Source organism: Octodon degus, unplaced genomic scaffold (assembly GCF_000260255.1).
Source record: "Octodon degus isolate 3935 unplaced genomic scaffold, OctDeg1.0 scaffold00112, whole genome shotgun sequence".
Lineage (NCBI taxonomy): Eukaryota > Metazoa > Chordata > Mammalia > Rodentia > Octodontidae > Octodon > Octodon degus.
In genome coordinates, this window is record NW_004524688.1 from 6,333,789 (window position 1) to 6,346,251 (window position 12,463).

At 49.6% G+C, this 12,463-nt stretch overlaps 1 protein-coding gene across 7 annotated transcripts in view; it reads left to right on the top strand.

Moving 5' to 3' along the window:
• The window catches only part of Ccdc57 (coiled-coil domain containing 57), a 114,519-nt gene that overhangs the window by 58,533 nt on the left and 43,523 nt on the right, over positions 1-12,463 (top strand). For all 7 annotated transcript variants that reach the window (XM_023699207.1, XM_023699211.1, XM_023699210.1 and 4 more), the window contains 2 exons: positions 1,188-1,364; positions 5,656-5,869. In XM_023699207.1, the coding sequence (XP_023554975.1) occupies positions 1,188-1,364; positions 5,656-5,869 (391 nt within the window). The remainder of the gene's footprint in view (positions 1-1,187; positions 1,365-5,655; positions 5,870-12,463) is intronic.

A 12,463-nucleotide genomic window follows, 5' to 3' on the forward strand; every position in this document is an offset into this window, starting at 1 on the left:
AAAACATTAAAAACATCACATGCCTGTCTGCCTTTTCACAGAAAGCACATTTGTTCCTCTACAGCTATTCCTATAGCTCCTTAATATAATTTTCTACAAAACATTTAAAAAGACATAACAAGAGAACAACTTTGTATATACCTTGAAGTATTTTTATTTACTTTTCTACTTAATGGTGTCTGCTTACCAAGTGTTTGGCTCTGTTCGGTATCTGTGACAAACTCAAAACAAAAGGGTGAGGGCCGGGGAAATGGCTCAGTAGAATAAGCGCTTGACTGGTAATCGCAAGGATCTGAGTTCAATCCCCAGTTCCGCAAAAAAAAAAAAAAAAAAAGGGTGTAGGCCTCCCTGGAGTACAAGGCACACGACCCGGAAGCTTGAAGTGTGGAGAAAGGTGTGTGTCTTTCCTTCCTTCCTGGACCAGCTAGAGGTTATCCCGGGTAGCTGACAAGGCTAGGCCAGGCCCCAGGGGGGGGATCACCATTGTGCTGCCACCCCCTGCACAGGGTTCTTGTTGGGCTTCTCTCCTTTCTGCCTGTTGTGCACTCTGGGTCATCGCAGCCTTTGACCCACTTACTTCTTAGCACCTCCCGGTCTCTCTGGTCTCCAGTCTCTGCTTCTTGCTGGAGAGGGAAGACCCGCTCCCCACCCCCACCCCCAGTGTCTCAGGAGCTTATTGTGTTTTGTTTTTGTAATACTGGCCATTGAACCCAGGGCCTCAATGGTGGGCAAGTGCTCTACCACTGAATTGCATCTCCAGGCCTGTGTTTGTTTGTTTGGTCCTAGGCATTGAACCCAGGGCCTCTGCTCTGAGCTACATCCCTACACCTAGTAAGACAGTCTCACTAAATTGCTAAGTTCCCAGGCCAGGCTCAAACTTGCAGTCCTCCTGCTTCAGCCTCTGAGTAGCTGGTCTGATAGGTGCATGCCCCTGCACCTGGCATCTTTGTTTCTCCCCGCACTGGGACCTGTGAGAAGGGCTGCTGAGCATGCACTTTCCCCTTCCAGCCTTGGGGCCCAGCGCATGGGCAGTGCACACTTGGAGTACTCAGCGCTTGTGTGCAGATCGCATCCAGCCAGAGAGGGGAGACTGGCCACAGACGCAGCTGTACACCATGCTTCCTGCCCTGCTCCAGGCCCTGGTGCCCTCTGTCTTACCCCTAACTGCCTTCTGAAATGCCTTCCAGGTACAGCAGCAGCCCCTTGAGCTGGTCACTGTGCAACAGGAGCTTCCCCAGGAGGTGCACCAGGTGCACCTTGAGGTCCTGGAGCTGCGGCAACAAGTGGCAGAGCTAGGGAAGCATCTTGGTCCAGCCTGGCAAGAAGGAGGGGAGCCTTCAGACAGGAAGTCACTCAGGAAAGAGGTGAGTTCCCCTTGCAGCTAGCTGGCACTGCTGAAGCCCTGCTGAGTTGCTGGTCTTTGTGGGCTGCAGAGAAGGTTGTCCCCAGAGGTCAGCCCCTGCTTCTGTCCTCTGTGAGCATCTCTTGCTTCAAGTCCTTCCTGAAGAGTCCTCCCCACCTTGTCTTCAGGCAGAGCCCCTTCCAGGGCACATCCACCACACAGTCTGTCATGCCCCTCACCATCCAGCTATGAGCTGTTGCAAGGGGCCCTGCCTGTGGGATGAGGGCACCCATTGCAGACTCCAGAGCCCAGCATGGGCTCCCATTCTGGTGTCTAGCAGCTTCAGCACTGCATGCCACCCAGCCTGTGCCTACATCTAAGCAGGACTGTCAACAGGCCCTTCCCTCTACCCAAGCCTGCTACTGCCCAGAGGCCCTGCCCTCTACCTGCAGTGCTGACCTGTGGTGACCCAACCAACATGGGGTTATGGTACTGACCTGTAGTGACCCATGGTGACTTTCAGTGACCTTTGGTTACCTGTAATGAGCTACAGTGATCTGTGGTGGCCAATGGTTTTAGGGACAAGGAACAATATCTATAAGCACTCAGAAATGTCTGGCAGGAGCCATCAGAGGCTGAAGACAGTGCTCATGTCCCTAGGGCACCCAGCTTCTGGAGCAGGTACCCAGGGACACCAGGGGGATGGAGCTGCCTAGGAACAGGTGCAGATGAAATAGGCATGGTAGAGGGGCAGAGGGGCTTGAGGTCCAGCTAATACTCAACCATCAGGCACCAGAAGGGCCCAGGCTGGCTACTAATATAGCACTGAGCTGTGTCGTATTTCTCTAGACTCCATAATCCATCCACTTCAGTTCATTCCTACCCTGTGGAATGTATTGGACTGCAGACCTAGCTCACGGGTGGCAGCTGTCTCTGTCTGGCTTCCTACGTACCCAGATGCAGCTCTTACAGACAGGGCAAGAGAGCCCCATCAGTACTCTTCTTCCCACGTGTGCAGAGTAGAAGGGCCAGATCTCGTGCAGATAAACAGGACCTAACCCTGAGCTGCTGAATCTGAAGTGGCATCAGGCTCTGTCTGGTCCTTCACAGCACAGGCAAGTGGACAGGCAGCTAGACCTCAGCATCTGCAGTGTCAGGTCCAGTGCCAAGTCTCTCCTGCTCTTTTGGATCTGAATATCCCTGACCATGGTAAGGTAGGAGGTCATTCTTGGGGTGAAAGATGGGAGGTTCAGGGAGACCCTGCCTGGGTCAAGTACTAGGTCCCAGGCTTGTCACCACCAAAAGAAGAGAGAAGGAAGACCAAAAAGACAGGGCTCCTGGGCTGCAGGTGGTGCTGGCGTCATCCATGCTAGTGATATCCAAAGTTGTCATTTCAGATATGTGGGGAAGGGGAGGGAGACACGTATGCTCACGTTTGCAGTGCTGTCCTTGGACGGTCCAGAAACGGACTCTGGCAGCCACAAGCACTTGTGCCCTGAGGCTGGTTCTGGATTTCCTGCTCTGCCCCTGAGGGACCAGGGCTCCGTGGACAGTGCCAATTCAGTGTAGGGCACACTAGGAGGAGTCAGAAGACACTCTGCTGACCAAATTCAGACCAATGGGTATTGCTGGGGAGGATTGAAATGCACTGGAAACAGGAAATTACAAGGTCACGTTGGAACAGATAAGCAGACACATCAGAATATCAACCAGCAGTGTTCAGGGATGATGCAACCAGCTGGGCAAGTGGAGTGCGTGTAGACTAGAGGCAGAGGGCGTTCCTGGTCTCCAGTTAGTGTCCCCCGCAGACCTCTCAGTTCGCAAGGAGAAGAGTGAGACATGAGCTTGACCAAGCTTCCCAGTGTCAGGACACACCATTGTCTCATCCCTCTGGTAGAAAGCACCAGACTCATTCCTAGGCTCCGACCAGAAATGCAAAACCTGAGGCCGAGCATGAGGTGGCCTCAAATAGGCCCAGTGGAGAGACATGACACACCTGAACTCCAGGGCATCAATGGCAGAAAACAGACATGGGGGAGCTGGAGAGTGCAGTACATAAACATGTGTCCCAGAAGGACACTCAGGCTGGGACAGATATAGGCAGGACCCATGGCTAAATTCAGTCTGATCTGGGACCAGGCTGTGTCCACACATTCCATTTAGAAGCCTGTTTACTCTTAGATACTTGAAGAGAAATTTTACACAAAGTGGGGGACAGTCCTGAGAGGGGTGGACCTCTTTAGGCTGGGAATCCAGGGAATCCCTTACTACCCTTGCAGGCTCCTTGCCAAAGGCTGGCCCCTCCCCCTGCCTAGCCAATCTCTCTTCTCTGTGCAGCCCCGCAGGCCTCTGGGCAAGAGAAGGGTGGCTAGATGAAGTGTCCTGCTCCCCTAGCTGTATCATCAACATCCCCTTGCTTCTGGCCTTAGGCCTTTCTGCCTGCTGCCTGCTCTCGCCAACATTAGGGGTGGAGGGGTCCATTGTGCATGAGGGGGCAGTACTGTCCGGCTGCAGGAGCAGAAGCTGCCTCCCGTGAGCCCACTGGCTCTCACCACTGCCTCTCACAATGGCATTCCTGATTTCCTTGCTCTCCAGGTTCTTTCCCTCACCCTGCCACTGGCATGTGTACGCTGGCAACAGAGGGGCATCATCCAGGCCCTGGGCTCTGCAGGGGGATGGGTGGCTGCTGTGTCTACTCAGGGGGCCTGTGTTTCAGATGTCTCTGAATATATCTTCCATTGTGCCCTCTTTATTTGGGGGAAAGACTTGAGACATCAAAATAACCTTTTAACTTTTAACTTTTAAGTCGCATTGTACCAGGAACCCCATCCTCAGAGGGTCACTCCCTGACCCGGCGCGTATGTGCAGTCAGAAGTGGGCACAGCTGCAGCCACACCTCCCCCTATGCCTTCTCAACCAAGTGCACGAGGCCTCAGTCTTCTCCAAGCTGAGGATCCTGCCAGGGCCACTGCTGTGGTGAGGGTTGTTTGGAGGGTAGGTTTCCTGTAGAACAGAAGTGGGAATCTATGGCACGTGTGCTGGGGGCAGACTCTAAAAGGTTCACCATCGCTACACAATCTCCAGGTATCTGAAGATTGCCAAGTATATTGTAAGCCTGTTCTGCCTTAACCTCTAGCACCTGAGTCCTGCAGTCTCTGGTTGGCCCAGGGGGTGGGGGGGTGGGGAGCTTCAGGCCACCCTCCTCCAGGTGTGTCCCCTTCTCACCTCAGACCCTCACTCTGATTCCTTTGGGCACCGAGGACACAGACTAGGAATGCATTAGGTTTGGGGCACCTAGGCCTGCCTGAGGCTTCCATGGGCCAGCTATACCTGCCCTGGCCTGTCCCTGCTGTGGCGCAAGTGGAAGGCGGCCATCTCTGCTGTGTCACCCATCCTCCTCCATTCCCTAAAGCTATAGCACAGTGCCTGGGGTGCTGGCACACAGTCACCCAGCTCCAAAGCCACCTGGGGAGCAGAACCCTGCCAGGGGCACAGGCCCCTGCCAGGCCTGAGAGGATTCCAGGCAGCTGGCCAGGACAGTATGTACAGTTCTGTTCCAGTCGCTCACCCTCAAGGCTGAGGTGGGAGTAACCTAGCTTCTCACGGGTGCCAGGGACTGAACATCACTGATCCCTCCAAGCCCTTGTTACTGTCCCAAGCATCTCCTTGTATGCGATTGTGTGTCTGTATAGCTGCATGTGGTGGGGGACCCAGTCTAGACAGTGCTGAGCCAGGACCACATATGGATCTTCTGCCTTTGCCCCCCTCCCTTGCAGTTTCTCAAGGCTGCAGGCTATAGGAAGCCACAGCTACCTTGGACAGGGAGGGACATCTGGTGGCTGGGAGAGACAGCTGGCCTCCAGGGTGGGTATTGTGGGGACCACAGTGCAGCGGCAGGAGGTATGGTCCTCTGTTCCTGGGAACAGGGTCCAGCTCAGGCCCAGGAGTAGGTAGGTCAGCGGTTGTAAGGGGGTTTCAATTTGTTCTCTGGGAAGTCACAAAGGCCCAGACTCCCCATGTTGCAAAGGAGGCTGCCAGTGCCCACAACTGAGGGAGAGAACTAAGGAACCAGTTTGTACTGTGACCCTAAAGCTCAGAAGCCAGTGCATATCCTGCTGCACATCATGAGAAAAGAGAGGCCCACCCAAGCATCTGTGCTCTCCCACCCTGACATCAGAGCACAGGGACAGTCGCCATTGTGTCTTTCCTGTGGAGGACATCACTGTTCCTGCCAGGGTCATGCAACTCAGAGAGAATACCCTATTTTCCACATGGTGCATTGGTAGGGTCTCACAGGGCTGTCTCCCATTCAGGGCCTTGAAGATGGGGTGCACGTGGGGACTGAATACCAGGAGTCACTCTCCAGGCACCCACAGCGCAAAGCACAACCCCCAAAAGCTGCATCTGTGCCCCACCTGCAGTGGAAACTCAAGGAAGCCTCCAAGAAAATCCACAACCTCCACCTGCAGAGGGAGCAGCTCATCGAGATGGGGAACCGGCTGCGGGCTGAGCTGGGCCATCCCAAAGGTGAGCAATTCCCTGGGAATGGGACACGATGAGGCCATGTGGGGCTGGGGGGCATGGCAGGAAGGCATGTGTACTGTGTGCCCAGAGCGGGCAATCTGTGGCCATTGCTTCGGAAAGGGAAGCACAGCAGCTATGTACTGAAGCAGAGCTGCCAGCCTCCGCACTAGGACAGGTGTGCTCTGTCCTGCTCTGGGGTCACATCTGTGAGAATGTGGCAGGGAGTCAGCAGAGTGGAGCTTTTCAGGGGGCTGCTCCCCAGTGCTCAGACTGTGGCCTCCCAGACAGTGGCAGCTGTGTCTCCTAATGGAGACCAAGGCTGGGACCAGAGAACTAGATTTCCTAGGAAAGGCAAGTGACACTTGAGCCCCAGGTTCTTGAAGAAAAGATAAATGCTCATGTTCTGAGCCTATAAGACAAGCTGTACCCAGCAATTCCAAGAGTCCTTGGGGAATACCAGCACCCAGGCCTGACAGGGCAAGGGGACCACCAGAATCACAGACCTGTGTAGTCACTCAAACAGAGGCCTGCCCTGCCTGTGTGGCTCTCATCATTGTCCTGAGTGCATGCTGTCTGGAGATACCAGAGTCCATCTGGATTGGCAAGTGTTTCACTCAGGGGCTTAAAGTGCATGCCTGTTCTCACTACCACCTTCCTTCACCCAGACCCCTCTGCCTTTTCCTCCACTTCAGCAAACTTCTGAGCTTCAGGTGATGACCTCAGATGCTATGCTGTGAGGGTGCAATTGGGCCTCCCCGACTGTCTGCTGAACAGCAGGGGAAGCCAGAACAATGTGAAGACATGAGCCTAGACCACTGTCTCTTGAGGTAGAATCCTGTGCATCCCTGAAAAGCCAAGAGCCCTACAAGAGCTTAGCGAGATTAGCACTTCTGCCGTGGACCACCAGAGCTTTTTTTGGTGTGTGGTACTGGGGATTGAACTCAGAATCTTGCACTTGCTAGGCAGGCACTTATATTGCTGAGCTATCTCCCCAGCCCCACCAGAGCTCCCCCCCCCCCAAGAACTGGGGATTGAACTCAGGTCCTTGTACTTGCCAGGCAAGTGCTTACTCTACTGAGCTATCTCCCTCCAGCCCCTACCAGAGCATTTTCACACCAAAAGAAAGGGAAAGATTGGGATGCCTGGTGTCTTTCCCTAGCTTCTGCCTTGGGGGCTGTGGCTTAACACAATGACATTTGTGTCCCGTGGCTACTGGGGAAATCTCCCAATGGGGAACGGCGCTGACCTTGGGCCTAGGGCCCAAGTTTCAGGGAGTGCTCTGCTCCCCGGAAAGGGTGTGGGGCCCCTGAGAAGCCCTAGTATGTGAATGGGTGAGCCACACCTTATTGTAAAATTACCCCATTGTGTGAGCAGGCAGTCAGAGATACTTTGTGCTTTCAGAACGCAGCCCTACAAGGAAAATTTGCCAGTGGCCCTTGTAGTCAGGTGTTGTTTGGTAGGTTTTGACTGTGTCACAGCAGAGAAACAGGCAGAAGGAAAAAGGGAAAGGGACTTTATTATAAAGGGAAAGGGGCTTCATTATCTTAGAGGACACAGAGAATTTGGGAAGATAAGGAATTGTCTGAATTGGAACAAAGGGAGGCTGAGGCTTTTATGGCCTGTTGCCAGGGGTGGGGTTTGAGGGGGATGTTTCCATATACCTAAGGAACTGATTGGGGCCTTCCCTGAGGTGGCGGGAAAGGTGAAAGGAAACTGCATCCTGGGCTGAGTTGGAGAAGAAGGGGGGGGGGGCGCGTCTCTGGGAAGATGAGCTGTTGTTTTAAGGACTTCAGCCGTATTACATGACCACCATAATAATTCAGCAATTCATACTAGGGCCGTAACCTATCATTCCCATCTTTTGGCTGTTATGAAAGGGGCAATGTGTCTCTTAGACTGCTTCCTGTTGAACTGGGGTGTCGTCTTGCGGGGTGAGGGGAGTTGACAGGATGACAGTTCACGCCCAAGTAAAAGTGCCAGGTGTCTCACCTAGGACTAGAACTTTTTCATTTATGATAGCTCACATCGGATACTGCACGTTATGAGTACATGTCATGATTAAGGGACACAGGAGGGGAAGCAAGAGGAGGGTCTATGATCTGACTGTCATTTTGCCATTACCATGTTGAAGAAGAGTATCGATCTTTAGCTTTTTAGTGTGAGGGAAAGGAGTCAGGGTCATCTGTAGTACCACAACACAACAGTATAGATTTTTTTAAAGTAAGCTTTTTATCTCTTGTGTTAGTGTTAAGTGTGTGGAGACATGGAGTCTATCTACCAACTGTGTTGTGTATAGTTGTTTAGAAAGGTAGGCTACTGCCTGAAAAGATGGTTTCTTTTTATGTTGTAAAATGCCCACTGTATTGTGACCCTGAAAAGAAGTACATAGGGTAAAAGGCTGAGTTGGGTTGGGTAAAGAGAGAGCTGGGGCCCTTAGGAGGGCCTGCTGTAGCTATGAAAGGACGAATGTTTAGGAGCAGCAGGGTCAAAGGGCTCTAACTAGGAACATTTTGATGTTTTATAGAGAGGCTGTGCTAAGGAAGCAAAGTTGGGAACCCAGAGGCAGAAGCAATTAGCCGGGCGAAGGAAGGACAAAACCTGTTATTTTGTGGTGGGCACCTGAAGGTCATGAAGAAGGGCTTTGTGATCAGCAGTGATTGCATGAGTAGTGGGAGTGAGGGTGAGTTTTAAATATTTGACTTTTTTTTTTTTTTTTTCTTTTTCCGGAACCAGGGACCGAGCTCAGGCCCTTGCGCTTGCCAGGGAAGCACTTATTCCACTGAGCCATCTCCCCAGCCCCTAGATATTTGATTTTTGATGAAGCTATCTGAGCTTTGGAGGGAGAGACTATATAAGCTGCTCCTGACAGAAAATGGAGAAAAGTAGCTGTTTGTCACAGGGTCAGGGCATGAGAGGGGGAGCAAAGGAAGAGGTCATCGATATATTGAAGGAGTGGCTGGGCTAGAGATCAAGGGTCTCAAGATCAGCAGCAAGAGGTTGGCTAAAGAAGTGAGGACTATCTCTGAACACTTGAGGTAGGACTGTCCATGTGAGCTGTTGAGATCAGAGAGTGTCTGGATAAGTCCATAAGAAGGCAAAGAGGTCCTGACCATCTGGGTGTAAGGGAATGGTGAAGAAGGCATCCCTAAGGTCTAGGACAGTAAAATCAGTAGTGGAAGGTGGGGTACGAGAGAGCATAGTATAGGTGTTTGGCACCACTGGGTGAAAAGGAGTAACCACATTATTAATAATTTTGAGATCTTGAACTCAGCAATAGGAGCCATTGGGTCTGAGTATAGGAAGAATGAAGGCACTACATAGCGAGTGGACAGTTCTAAGAAAACTATTGGTAAGGAGTCAGAGAATGATGGACTTGAGTCTATGTTTGAGGGCTATTGGGTATTGGGGAATGTAGGGAAACGCTGTGGGATCTCTAAGGCACATTAGTCTAGGGACAGCATGTGTGGCATGAGTGGGACTAGAAGTGTCTCTGAGTATGTGGTCAACAAGGGAAGAGGGAGGGAGGAGCTAGCTGTACATTGAAGTTGGGTTTGTAGAATGTACATTGTGGGGGGAGAGAGAGGTGAGAGAGAGAAGTGGAGTTTTTGGAGGAAGTCTCTCCCCATGAGAGGTGTGGGACATATTGGGATCACAAGGAAATTAAGAGTGAAGAACAGGGTCTGAAGTTAGCATGGAATGGGCCTGTCTGAAGGGGTCATGTAGGTCGGCCAATGTAAGCTGGCCATCAACACCCACTATGGAGACTAGAGCTAATATAATGATTTTTTTTTTCACAATTCAGTGTTTATTCTAAGATTAGAGATAGAGTTTAAAGTTCACAAAGAGGGGCCGGGGAGATGGCTCAGTAGAAAAAGCACTTCCCTGGCAAGCACAAGGGTCAGAGTTCAATGCCCGGTTCCACACACACAAAAAATAATAATAATAAAATAAAATGAAAAATAAAGTTTACAAAGAACCATGGAACTATGATTCAATGGTGTTTTTTTTTTCCTGTCTTTTTTTTTTTTTTTTTTTTCAATGGTGTTTTTTTTTTCCTGTCTTTTTTTTTTTTTTTTTTCAGAACCAGGGATTGAACTCAGACCCTTGCACTTGCTTACTGAGCCATCTCCCCAGCCCCAAAATGGCAGAGGATTTTTTTTTTCTCCGAATGCCTTCAGAGTGGGTTTGGCTGGCTTGAGTTGTGGGGATTGAACCACAGCAACCTGAGCCTGACTGCTTTGTTGAAGCAGCCACTTAAAGAACTGAGCTAAGGGGCAGGCCCCCAAGAGCTAATATAATGATTTTAGAACTCAGGAAAAACACTATATGTGGTCTCCGTGTCAGCAAAAACAGTTTTTTTTACCTGAGATTTCCAGGGAGACTCAGGACTCTTGACAAAGGTGCCTCGATGTGGGCCATGGAACCCAAGCAGCTCAAGTATATGGATCTGGCTGTAGCGAGGATTCCTGTGAGGGCAGGGAATTGGATGACTTACCCGCTCTCTGGTGGACAGGGCAGTCGCATTTCCAGTGACCCTCAGGCTTGTGGATGTCCTAGTGATGGCTGCAAGTTGGGGCAGGCTCATGCCCAGTGCCCTTCTTCACTGCACTTGGCTCTGGTGGCAGCATTGTTTAGGCTCAGCATTACCTTGTCAAGGTTGTGCTTTGATGGGAGTCCCAAGTCTCACAGCCAAAAGTTGGCAGTGTGGGGGCTGGGGAGATGGCTCAGTGGAATAAGTGCTTCCCTGGCAAGAGCAAGGGTCCGAGTTCAATCCCCAGTTCCACAAAAAAAAAAAAAAAAAGTTGGCAATGTGTATAGTTAATTTTAGTCTCTATTATTGAAGACATGGGAAGTTAGATTAAGTAAGTTTTCCTGTGGAGTTTGAGGGCCAAGATTTGTCTTTTTAGCTTGGCATGAATGTCAGGAACAAATAGGGATGTAAAATAGGAATTAATAATAATTGTGGTTTTTTGGAGAATCTCGATTTACATTAGTATACTTAAGTTTGGAGCAATACTCTTGATTATTAGAATTTTGTCTGAGTATCAAGTACCTTGAAATATAAAGTGTAACCAAAGAACTATTACTTCTTATCAACCATGGACGTTTTAGCACTTAAATCCTTGTAGAATGTTAATGGACAAGTTATATAATTTCGTAGAGACCACTTGACATCAATAGTCATAGTCAATAGTGCAGCATAACAGTCATACGAAATCCCCATTTTGTTTTTGCATCTTTAAATGTACATTGGATACATATTACATAAGTTTTAGTTATAAAATTATTATTTGGTTGATGACCTCATGTTGGCTTGACAGGAAGGTGCATCTCTAAATGTAAGAGCACATACATAGGATATATATCACATCAGTTTTAGTTAGAAAATTGTCATTTGGCCAATGACCTCATGTTGGCTTGACGGGAACCTCTTATAAATACCTGGAACATAAGAGAAAGGCATATGCTTACATCTGAAAGAAAATTTATATTGTAGCATACAGTCTTTTAGAAGGCATGAATATACTTAATATATTAAGCATCTTTTATGAGAAAACCTTATTTTAATTACTGAAAAAACTTTGTCTTTTAACCAGTGACCAAATTCTTGGGGGCTCTCTATTGATGAAAAGGTTGGCCACCTATTCATCAATCAAGAGTCTTGTCCAACAATCTTCCCCATTTTAATGATTTTATTTAATTATAAATTAATTTTGATATTACCTATGTTGCAGGCAGCCTGAGTTAGATAGAAATATTGTAGGTAGTTAGACAGGGACAGGCCCTCGAAGGAAATGACAAAGACCAGACACCTTACTGGGGAGATGCTCCTGGTGTGAGCCAGACCTAAAGATCAAACAAATGCTGACCTCCCTAAAGTTGGCATCCAGGATTGCTCATTAGTCGGGAAGAATCATCGACTGAAGTCCACCAGATAAGGTCCCGATTTACATTCATGCCTGCTTGCTACGTGACTCACTACCCCATTTGGTCCTAGGCCTAATTAATAAATTTTACCTGAGCAATGGTGCTTGTAATCCCATTGGTTGACCATAGTTTTGTCCCACCCTGTATCCGCCTAAGCGAGACCTCTTTGTCTCTACTACCTTAGCCCCACATGGTTTTGACCTATAAAAATAGCCTGAAAGAGACAGCTTCCTGGGGAACCCGCTTGGGCCCCCCTTCTGTCCGTCTCTGACAGAAGCTTTCCTTTCCAATAAAGTTTTACCCTCAACCTCCTTTTGTTCCTAAAATTCATTCTTCGGTTTTAGAGAACATGAACTCATTCAGGCCAGGTTGGGAATTTCACGTCCCTGTATCACTAGACCAGCTGGTAACAGAAGAGAAAGCATGCTTTTAAGTCTGTATTTTAGAGCTCAAAAAGGAACAGCTGTTTACAGAATGACATAAAAACAAACAAGTATATAAAGGGCACACGCACATCTTTATAAAATGAGAGTGCACTCAAATATATTTCTGGCCAGGTTAAACTATGATGACCTTGGGGCTGGAGAGATGGCTCAGTGGTCTAAAGCACCTACTTAGAACAAGCTTAGCAAAGCACAGTGGACCGCGGTTCAATCCCCCAGCACCACA